Source organism: Zonotrichia leucophrys, chromosome 7, assembly GCF_028769735.1.
Source record: "Zonotrichia leucophrys gambelii isolate GWCS_2022_RI chromosome 7, RI_Zleu_2.0, whole genome shotgun sequence".
NCBI lineage: Eukaryota > Metazoa > Chordata > Aves > Passeriformes > Passerellidae > Zonotrichia > Zonotrichia leucophrys.
The window spans coordinates 31,311,273-31,322,175 of record NC_088177.1 but is presented as its reverse complement, the minus strand read 5'-3'; the positions used below and the strand labels follow the sequence as shown (position 1 = coordinate 31,322,175).

The window sequence follows — 10,903 nt, the reverse complement described above, 5'->3', positions numbered from 1 at the left end:
AGAAGCTGCAACCACTAGCTAAAAACAGCCACTCCAATGTGCTCTTGAACACTGAAGCATGCAATTACACTAGCATTACAGAGAGAAAATAAGGATGCACAGAGCACAGTTCTGCACTGTGATGGACACAATTTGGCTTAACATTTATGCAGCCCCTTTTTGTCCCAGGCAGTGAATTATCTATGGGATCAGTGCCCTTCCTGCTTCTTTCCAAGCATTTGGCAATGTGAGGCAGTTGTGTTAATGTGTTTTCATCCCTAGATTAGTCCACATACATTTATTCCCTGAATGGAAAAGGGAACTAAAAAAAAAAAAAAATGAAGAAAGAAAGAAAAAAGAGAGCTTGAATCAAATTCAGGAAGGGCTAATCCACTTGGAAACACAACTTTTCAATTAATTTGGTGAATTAGAATAGACATTGTATTTGCTTGTCTTAACTACTAAAGCATGATTCCTCTTCCAACAGGCAGACACTTAATGATGAGGGAGGGCTTGTGGTTGTGTGTTAGGTCCAGGTAAACTACCAGGGGGCTCAAAAATCCCCAAAGCATCCTTCCACATAACAGGTGAAGTGTGATTGCATACAAACAAGCAGTCCAGAGAAATGAGGCATGAGGGTCTGTCATGTATCCCCCTGCTCACCCAGTTCCATTAACTTGCAGTGCTCCTAATCTCATGTCATTACACGGTAGCTGAAGTCTGTCAGAATGCATTAAAATACAGAGAATGCCTGAGTCAGCCCAACAATGCATTTTTCCCTGTGTTATAAAAATGCCCTTGCTTTTAGTGTGCTAAAACATAAAACCTTATTCCCAGAGTACAGCAGCTAAAATCCATTGTGGTTTGCATCCACTGAAATTAGATATTCCATGGATAAATTTGACCTAGAGCCCCTTAAGATACAAATCTTAGATGTGATCTTGTCTTAGGGGTCCTTGTCCCAGCCATTTCTTCCAGGTGCACACTTAGCTTTACAAGATAAAAAAGGATAACTGATTTTGATAGTCTATTCTGCCTGCAAATAGGATAAATCCTCACTTCTCAGGCAACATGTTCCCCCAGAGCATGGTTTATTACAAGTTCCTCCAGCACTAATGTACATTAAGACAAGTATTTTTGAAGGTGCCTTAGACTATCTTCATATATATGCCAAATTCTTTCTGCTCCTACAGTGATAAGGTAAGAGAATCAATTATTTCTACTACAAAACACCAGCAAACCAGCTCATTAGGATATAACACAAATATAGCTTAATTTATTCTAGCCTGATTATCTGAATAACGTGCAGTTGTGATCTGAACACCCCAAATATCATAAATAAAGGGAATGGTTTTTATAGTGCCAGTGCTGGGCATGAATCCAACAGCTCCTGGGGTAGTCAGCCTAAGGAGAGCATGCATTTTATTCAGCCTTTCTTTCTAAAATACAATCTTGTCCTGAATTAGTGAAGTGTCAGTTTCTAATGATGTACTTAAATGTATTTGTAGTGAGATGCCCTTATAATTACAGGCAATTACTAGAATATCCTTCCATGATAATGGAGATTTTCCTTAACATTTTATCCACAGAAAAATGGCATGCAGAATTAATAAACACAAGCAATTTTAACCTTCATTAATTTATTCAAATGAGCTCCTCTGTGACCTAAGCAAGGAGCAGAAATAATTCGTAGCATCTCCATGTAGTAAAGAAAAAAGTGAAATATTTACTATAATGAGCAGTATCATCCCAAGGCACACAGTGTCACTGACAATGGTGGCTCAGTTCTCCCTAAATGTGTGTTGGTGGAGCTGCCTTCAGTGACTCACAGTGATTACAGCACTGGCTTGTCTCTAATGCGATTAAACACCGCTGGAGCAATGGACTCTAATATTGCAGCAGGCTCCAAGGCAAAAGTTTCACGTCATGGTGGTGACTTCAGCCAGCCCCATGATTACAGCAGGATTGCTCTGAGGCTCCAGTTCCACCCTAAAACCAAGTCTATTGTGTTGGCTAAATTTGCCATTTATTTCAATAGAGCATTATAAAAAATTAAAGGTCTGTCTGGAATGTCTAGTACAAAAAAAAAACCCTGCAGAACTCATCATCTTGATGACTTCCTTCCAAGGAATTTCTGTGAAACAATAAAATAACTGACAGGGAAAACTTGAAATTATTCTTCCCCTGCCTCTACACTGTCACATATCTGCTAGTGTAATGGGTTAACATCAACTTACACAAATAGAAACCAATCCTAATCCCTTCTTTCCTCTCAAATATAAGCTCCCTCCTTCACATTGCTGCTTTGTCCCTCAAAGCTGTACAAACAGGAAACTCACAAGAATTAAAACATGACGTCCCCTCCTCAGTGCTGCAATGCTCCATTTTGAAAGTGCAATTAAAGCAAATATTTTTCAAAAGATCCAAAATGTCATCCTTTCAGTCTGATTCAATCTGCTTCCAGGTGCAAGCAAACGGATAGAAATTTAAAATGGGATCCTCTCAGCTCAGAAAGAGCCTTGTTTGGCAGCTGAAGATTCCTCATCCCTTCCCACAGTTGAATGGATAAGGAACAAAATCCTGTGCTGCAAGGATTAAATTAGATTATTAGCCAGCCCCTGTGTGTGTGTGCATGCAAGCACGCACGATGCTGGTGAGGGCAGGATGAAACTAAAGGGGAGGATACTAAAGGCTTATCCGTGTGCATCTGCTAAGCAAATCCTTCACGCAGTGAGTTATCCCAGCTCGCTTGTCCTGAACAATCTGCTGCATGAGAGCGCTTTGCAGAGCCCCTGCAAACGCAGCTGCAGCGCTCATGGCTGCCAACAAAGGCACTGCACAGGCGGCGGTGCGATTCAGGCTGCCACACAAAGGGGGCCGGCAGAGCGACATGGATGAGATTCTGCTTCTGCCACAGCCCCAGCTGAAACAGCAGCAACCACTTGGTACTTACCACCTCTTAATAAGACACTGGCTTTAACATTTTTCCAAACACTATTTGATGCACTATTGCTGGGCTGTTGCTTTCCTCAAAGCACATATACCTGACATGATCTCTCTGGTCTTCACCAGGAACCCAGGTGCTCTGGAGCTCAGTTGAGCGCCACTATTTCTATTTGTTTGAAAGAAAACCAGACCCTACATAGGCAGATAGCCCTATAAAACAACAAATAATTTGTTGTAAAAGATTTAACAGCTAATCCAGAAAAGTCTGCCAGAGTTGTTTCCACTGCAGACACACGTCTGGGGCTTTTCAGCTACCTAGCAGTGGGAAATATTTCGCCTCTCGTGATACCAGACTGAGTGGTTCTTGCATCACTGCCTGCAGAAATCCTTTGGCTAATCCACGGATTTAGAACCCGTGAAGCAATCCTAAACCTTAAATGCATTAAGAAATGCTTAAATCTACCTCCCCCAAAGGTAAAATGCAAGAGCATGTGGTTTCTTGCTGCTGTTATTGCCTAATTTCTGCCAGATTATGTGCAGAAATTCCTCTCCAGTTCGGCAGTGCTTGCTGGGCGACGCTCCCTACTCCTGTGGGCTGCAGAGCTGCCTCTGCCTACTGTCTGGGATCACGTTGCCCTCCAGTGGCTGAACTGAAAACTGGGGATAAAAGGCCACTGCAGTACTTCTCTCCGCTTTAGAAATGCAACCAGAGAGGTCTACACGCCATGAAATTGCAATGGAAATACTAAGAACTTATGTCATGCTAATTTTTACTATATGAATATAAAACGAATCCTACTCTTCCTTCCTGTTCCTCGTAGGTCTGCAATCTGGAACAATCTCTATCCTCAGGACTGCATGCTGCTCTTTCTCTGGCATGCCAGGCTTACATAGTGGGCCATGGGAGAATGTTTAGTGAGAAGCAAATACAGCATTGTGGTTTGTCCTTATGTTTGAGAGAGTGGTCAAACCCCATTTTCACAGATTGTGCAAAGCAATCTCTCAATAATACATGCCACTGTAATGTATACATCCTTCACAAAAATACTTTTGGGTTTTTGTTTTTCCAATAACATATGACAACAAAAGCACAATATTTTAAAATACACAAAAGTCTAAAAAAGCTCAGTGCTCCTCTGAGCTGCCTACAAGAAACATCAAGGAGGTATGAAACTGTAGCAATATAGAACCCTTGTAATGTAACGACAATCTCTTGCACTATAATGAAAACAAGAAAGTGCCTGATTATGTTAAACGTTCAAAAAAAAATCACCTGCAAGGGGCAGGTTTGAACGTTTAACATAATCAGGCACTGCCTCTTCCTTGTCTTCACAGCAGCCATCTGACTGTAGTTCCCTCAACCAACCAATCCACTCTTTTATAATACTCTTCTTATTGGCTACAGCTGTGGCCTGTTAAAATCAAGCCTGCTCCTAATCTTTAATAACTAACCCAGCTGCAACTCTTTAAGGGATAAGATTATATTCTATACTACTTTATATTCTATCCCCCTACATTTTCTGTTCTGAAAGTGAAGCTCCATTCACAAATGTGTGTGAGTGCTCAACATTTATGCAGATCTGAGCACTAAGAAAATGTGATTCATACAACCAGTGGTTACTGGTGAGAGACTTGGTTCAAGTGATACCTATATCAGATTACTGCCAATCTGCTGAACAAAACCAGAGTTTAATTCTTAAAGTGCCATAATCATAAGAATTTCCTCTTTCACTTTCTGCCTCCAAATTTTTGGAACAAATGAGGCAAGAGTCTCATGACTCCTTGAGTGCACAGCCCTAACTTTATCCCAATATATATTGAAATATATAATGACATTGCCAAAAAGTACCTGGTCCTGTAGTTGAATCTGTATCACAGCATAGAGAAATACTTGGTTAAGGTTGGAAAAGAAACTTTAATGTCAGAAATTCCTGTTATTTTGGAGCTGGACTTTTGCAACTTTAATATTCTCTTTACTTCTTACAGAAAAACAAATAAATTTAAAAAATGAAATTACATTAAATAGTCTCCTCCTGACAGTTACATGAGATTCAGCTGGGATGAAACCTTTGGACCCACAGCATATGTTTCTGCCTTTTGAGCTAATTAAATAATTGACAGCTGTGGAAGACTGTCCATTTACAAAGGTCATCTGCAATCAGGCAGCAACACAATTAACATCAGCAGCAAAAAGTGATTAGAGATAAAACAGGAAATGTCAGAGCTTTTGCAGTGGAGATGTTTTCAAATCAGCTGAGCCAGGTGAATTCCATCCAAGGCAAATATAAAACTGGCCAAAACAAGCTTTAATGATTTCCCTTGAAAGTCATGTGTGAGATTACAAATATAGTATCTACTTTAAAAAGGGATGAGAGAGGGCAAAGGTGTCAGGGAGTTAGAGGCTCTCTGGGTTCTAGAGAGTAGAAAGTAGTGTAGCAAATAATTAAACCTTTAGTAGATACTCAGAACATAATAAGTGAAAGGAAAACCAGGGGGATTTAAGGACAAATGTTGCTAAATCATCCTCCCACCTTCCTTATTTTATTTAGTGAAGCTTGGATGCTGTTTTAAATGACATTCTCCTGAGCAGGCTGGGAAGTGTTGTGCATTTTGGTGCCTGAAAAAATAGCTGCAAAAGCAGGTAGAGTGATACATCTTAAGCTGTGCCCAGTGGTTATTCCCAGGACTGGCCAACCTGTGTTGTGCAGTGTCCTTTTATGACCTGGCTGAAGACAAAACAGTTCTTATGAAATCTGGAAGTGTCATCAGAATGAGGGGGATGGCAAGCACCATGGCTAAGAAGATAAGAACTAAAAAAAAAAAAATTATTGTTGCAATTTCATAAATGGATTGGAAGAGGAAAGAAATCAGGATTCAACTTGTAAGATATATGTGCCATTTAGTTCACTGGGAATAAAAACCAGCAGGTGGAAGAACTACTGGATGGGCAGCAATTCTGCAGGACAGAACAGGCAGGCTACAGAAGAGTGTGATTCTCAAGTGTGACTCCATGACAGTGTGGAAAAGGTAAAAAACCACATGGGGGAAAATGGGCTGTAAGCACTGTTGGCCTGTGATTTTATGCTTTCCTTCTCTGTGGTACTTGATAAGGCCTCTACTGGTGTACAACAGCCAGTGGAAGGGGGGTTTTTTCTGCCTGAGAAATGTGTAATTACTGCATAATCTGGAGAAGGGAAAGACAAAGCTGTAAATTGAGCAGCTGGGGCAGGGGGCAGTGACAAGGGAAAGCAACAGTGACACGCCTGTGGGAAAGGAACTGCAAACATGGAGCCTCTGTCTCTCAGCTCCATGCTGATGAAGAGCCATTTCTCCTCTGCAGTCCTATGGGATTAGGAGGTCTGGGTGTGCTGCTTTGAAGTAGTTTATCAGCTGTGATCCATTTGCCACTATTTAGTAACCCCTGTACTGAAATGTGCCTGGCAGGACAAACCCCGAGTCAATATATTCTCTTTACTCATTGCCTCTCCTTCCTATGTTTTTCTTTTGTGCAAGGTTGGATGGTGTGGTATAATCTTTCCTATTTTGCTAATTTTCCCACTGCAGTAATGTCTTTGTTTCCCAAGAGGCTCATTTCTTTGCATTGCATGAACTTAAATGAAAATGGACAAAGCAGATAGACCAAGAGATGAAAACTGTTAAATCCCTCAAAGGATTCTTTAGAAGCTATTTTCCAGTTTATTAAAGGCACAGTTTTTAATGTGCCAAATGTTGTTGAGTCACAGACAGAGAACAAGCCCTGTGGACTTGGAGCTGAACCTCAAAGCCAAAGACCAGTTTTGCTTTAGAGAGTGGATCTTTTCCCTGCAGGTGTATTCCACAGAAGCAACTAAGCAAACACTGTGACTGAGGCTTGCATCCCTTGGGAAGGACCATCAGAAATCACCAAACAGACACAATAAACACTAGAGTTAGTCTGCACCACAGTTTTGGCATGTGCTTTCAAGCAGGTGTTTGGAAAGACCTCTTGGGAGAAGACAACTACGCACCTCACAAAGCCCAATGTAGGAGGCTGCTAACACATGTGCTTCCAAGCTCTGCTTTGTTTTGGGTGCCAATTTCCCATCTACTTTGTCTTCCAGCCTGCTGCCCAGGCTGTACTGATGGAAATACAAAGCTGATTGGTGTCACAGTGTGTTTGCCCTGCTTTGTTTATATGTGAAAAATTCAGTTCATAATTCCTCAGTTTGCAGCTAGCACCCACTTTTATGTATTGTCCCAGGCAAAGAATAGGTAATGATTGCAAAGTTAATTCTATTTTTCTGTAGAAAATTCTGTTTCATGTATCCATTTCAATAAAGCTGTTGAGCTAGATCCCAGATGGCTGTGGTATTCATCTTTCCACCAGGCATTTATCCAAAGTCTTGCCCTGTGGGTAAAGAGGGAGAAAGGCCAAGTCATCTTGCTACTTTTACATTTAAGCCATTTACATTTGCTCAGAGATGCCATAAGCAGCTGGGTCTCAGCTGTAACTCTCTGGGTAATACATTCCTTCTTGTAAAAACCAGGGAAGCCATTTTCATTGCTGCCTTGTAAAGGCATTGAGTGAAGTTAAGCACAAAGCAGAGCATTCATTGCTGCTTCCCAGGAGTGTGCTTACTTCATCCAGGCTTGGTCTGGGGGGGAATTAACCAAACAAGGAATGAGCAGAGCAATGAGTGAAAGCCTCACTGACACTGAGGTGGGACACACTTTGGTGTGAATGAGATTACAGCTGATCACTCTGGATCCTGAGTCCTCTGAGATGTCATATATTTATTATTTATACCCGGAGACTGGCATTCTGTATAAGAGAAATAAACAATTAATCACAGCCTTTTTTTTTTCCATGCTTTCACAAGCAAAGATCCTCAAATCTTCATCCAGGCTAACAAAGCCCTGGTGCCCCAGATGGAGGTGATTAGTCAGATTTGATGATTACCAATGAGGGAACTCTGTTCAGACTTGCAAAGGAAAAAGGAAATGTGGGTTAAGGTTTGTTTCAGGAATGATTAGCCAGTTTTCCTTTGAATGGTGGAAACAGCTCTGAAGAAATCTGGCAGCATGAAGGTGTGAGGTGGAAATGTTTTGGTTTATTGTTTGTGTATTCTGCCAGAGAGCTAAAAGCCCCCACTTATGTCAGACTGAGAGCTAAAGGACAGGAATATCACAGATTGAGTTTCATGGTTGTAGGTGTCTTTAGTTTTACTCAGACTTCGTAAGGAAATGTGATACTGGTACCAGGGCTGGCCATACAAACCTTCTGCAATCAGAGGTTCCCAGTTCTGGCCCAAATTGGGTTTCCCTAAGTAATGTCTGCAATTACAGCTCCAGCTGCAAGAGCTTGGACCAAAGCCTGGGATTCAGCTTTCATGTCAAATCTAGGAGCCAGAGAGAAGGGGTTTATGTCAATATTGTGTTCCAGCAGTCAGGGCTGAGGTTTTACTTTCCACCCCCAGCATAAAAATAACATGTTCATTGATCATGATGCCTTGCAAAATGCTTTTCTGCTGGTGTGTGAAAAGTTATTGCTGATTAAATTGATGAGTTCTTGTTTCTCTATTCTTCCCTTGTGTGTGTGCACATCTCCTGTCTTGTGCCTGGAATTCAAACTCTGCTGGAAATCAGCTGGAGTGGGGTTTGCCTGGTTGTGAGCCCAAGGGAGGGCTTTTGGACTGAGATAACATCAGGAATAATAATAATGATAGCAAGCAGCCTGATTTCCTTGGCTGATGAATCTGAAATCTCCTTAGAGACATTCAGGAAGACAATGCAAGATTTTCTCTGGCAGTAGCTGACTGGGGTTTTTTGTCTACCGGTTTCCCCTAAAATGTTTGTCACATTGCCAAGCTGCTCTGTTCCTTTGATATGCAAAGTGCTTTGAAGAGAGAATCCCTCAATTACCAGTATTCCCAAAGCATGGCAGTGTAGTAAGGAGGGAAAGGGGATTTTTGTCTTCAGACATCACTCAGTATAAAAAGGAAACACTTGTGTTTGTAGGGTCGTCTTCTGGTACAAGATTTTTGAAGTGTTCATGTAAGATTTACTCTTTTGTAGCTACACTAGTATCCCCACTTGGAGCTCTGTTTTGAGAATAATTATAGTTAATATATGGGTTTTGAGATATACCTAGAAGTGAAAGACACTTTCACTGGTAATGGTAATGATACCCTCAAAGGATACAGGGAAGGTAATGCAGAACAAGAAGTACTAAATACATGTGATTAAACACTTGCCACTATCATATATCTCTAATGATTTCATAGCCAATGGGCACCAAGATATACCTGATATAGCATCTATTTTACTAGGACTTCTTAAAATCAGTGGGTTCCAGTTTGATCAAACAGCCTGGATGCAATGTGGTTCAGAAATTCTCTCTGTTGTGAATGGTGGGACAAAGCTAGTGTTGTGCCAGTGTTTAATGAAACAAACCTGACCCACTGATGATTCATGGGCAGAATGCACCTTTGGGATGCTTTGGGCAGCTGAAATCCCTGTTCCAGTGGTGAAGGGGAATGGCTGCTCCCCAGCAGGCTGTGTCCTGCGGGATTCTGGGGTGCCATGGTGGCTGGGGAGCCCTGGAGACAGTCCCTTTGGGGTGATGTGCTGGGTTTGGCTGGGATAGAGCTAATGCTCTTCACACCACTGGGTATGGGGATGTGTTTTGGGTTTGTGCTGAACACAGGGTTGACAATGCAGAGGTGTTTTTGTTATTGCTGAGCAGAGCTTACAGAGCCAAGGCCAGTTCTGCTTTTTGTATGGCCACGCTGGCAAGGGAGTTGGGGTGACACAGCTGGCACAGGTGATCCCAGATGACCAAAGGGGTATTTCAGACATCATAGTATTCCAGAATATAACATCATAGTAATATAAAGGGGAGAGGAGGAGGAAGAGGGGCTATTTGGAATGATGGAGTGTGGATATTTGGCCATAGCCACCATTACACGTGCTGGAGCCCTGCTCTCCTGGAGATGGCTGAACCCCTGCCTGTCCTGGGGAAGCAGTGAATTAATGCCTTGGTTTGCTTTGCTGGTGTGCATGGCTCTTGCTTTTCTTATTATACTCTCATTACCTCAACCCACGAGTTTTCCAGCTTTAAGCTTTCCGATTGTCTCCCCAGTGTTGCTGGGGAGGGCCTGTGGGGCTGGGCTGCCAGCCGGGGTTACATCGGGATGGGCGAGGGATGGGATGTAACCCAACGGGAGGTGCTGTAGGACAGGGCAGAAGGGTCCCGGACACCTGCCCTGGGCCCGCCTCTCTTCAGAGACGCCATTCACCTACCTCGGGCTTGTCCTGGGCTCCGCTCCGCCCGAACTGCGGCCAAGATGACAACCACGCCTGCGAGATGTGGCACTTGGAAGGAGGGCTGCGAGAAGCCCTGAGGAGAAAGATGAGGGAAGGGAGATCTCCCCTCTCCCATAGCCCGGCCGTACCTCAGCTTTCCCCTCAGCCGGTCCCGAACCGACAGCGCCGGCAGCGGCCCCGCCCGAGCCCCCGTCCGCCGCTAGGCGGCGCTGCCCCCGCCGCGGAACGCGAGGCGCCGCCGCCGTGTTCCCGGGGGGACGCGGGGCGGGCGGAGCGCTGAGCGCGGTGCACCGCGTCCCGCCACCAGCGCCATGGCGCCCAGCGGCAAGGTGAGGGCAGGGGGCCCGCCGGGGGTACCGCCGGCTACGGGCACCCACGGGCACCCATCCCTGGCACCGGATACCCACGGGCACTCATCCCTGACTCCGGGCACTCACATCCACCCATCCTTTGCGCCCTGTAACTCCTCCCCGTGCTGGCCGCCGAGCCGCTGCCGGTGCAAAGCTGACTGGCTCAGAGGGAATCAGTGTTCCTGCTTTAGAGCACAGTGCAGCTCCCGCAGCAGTGACTGGCGTTACTCTTGCTGGAGTAATGCTAGAACTGGTTTTGCTCTGTTGAAAATGCAGTTTCTATATCTGATGCTTATTGATGAAGGCTGTGTTCAGATCTCTTG

The 10,903-nt window shown here is 43.8% G+C and overlaps 1 protein-coding gene across 1 annotated transcript in view; it reads left to right on the top strand.

Moving 5' to 3' along the window:
- Nucleotides 1-10,494: 10,494 nt before the first annotated feature.
- The window catches only part of XRCC5 (X-ray repair cross complementing 5), a 49,800-nt gene continuing 49,391 nt past the window's right edge, over nucleotides 10,495-10,903 (top strand). The window contains exon 1 of the mRNA XM_064718449.1: nucleotides 10,495-10,559. Coding sequence (XP_064574519.1) covers nucleotides 10,542-10,559 — 18 coding nt within the window. The 5' untranslated portion in view covers nucleotides 10,495-10,541. The remainder of the gene's footprint in view (nucleotides 10,560-10,903) is intronic.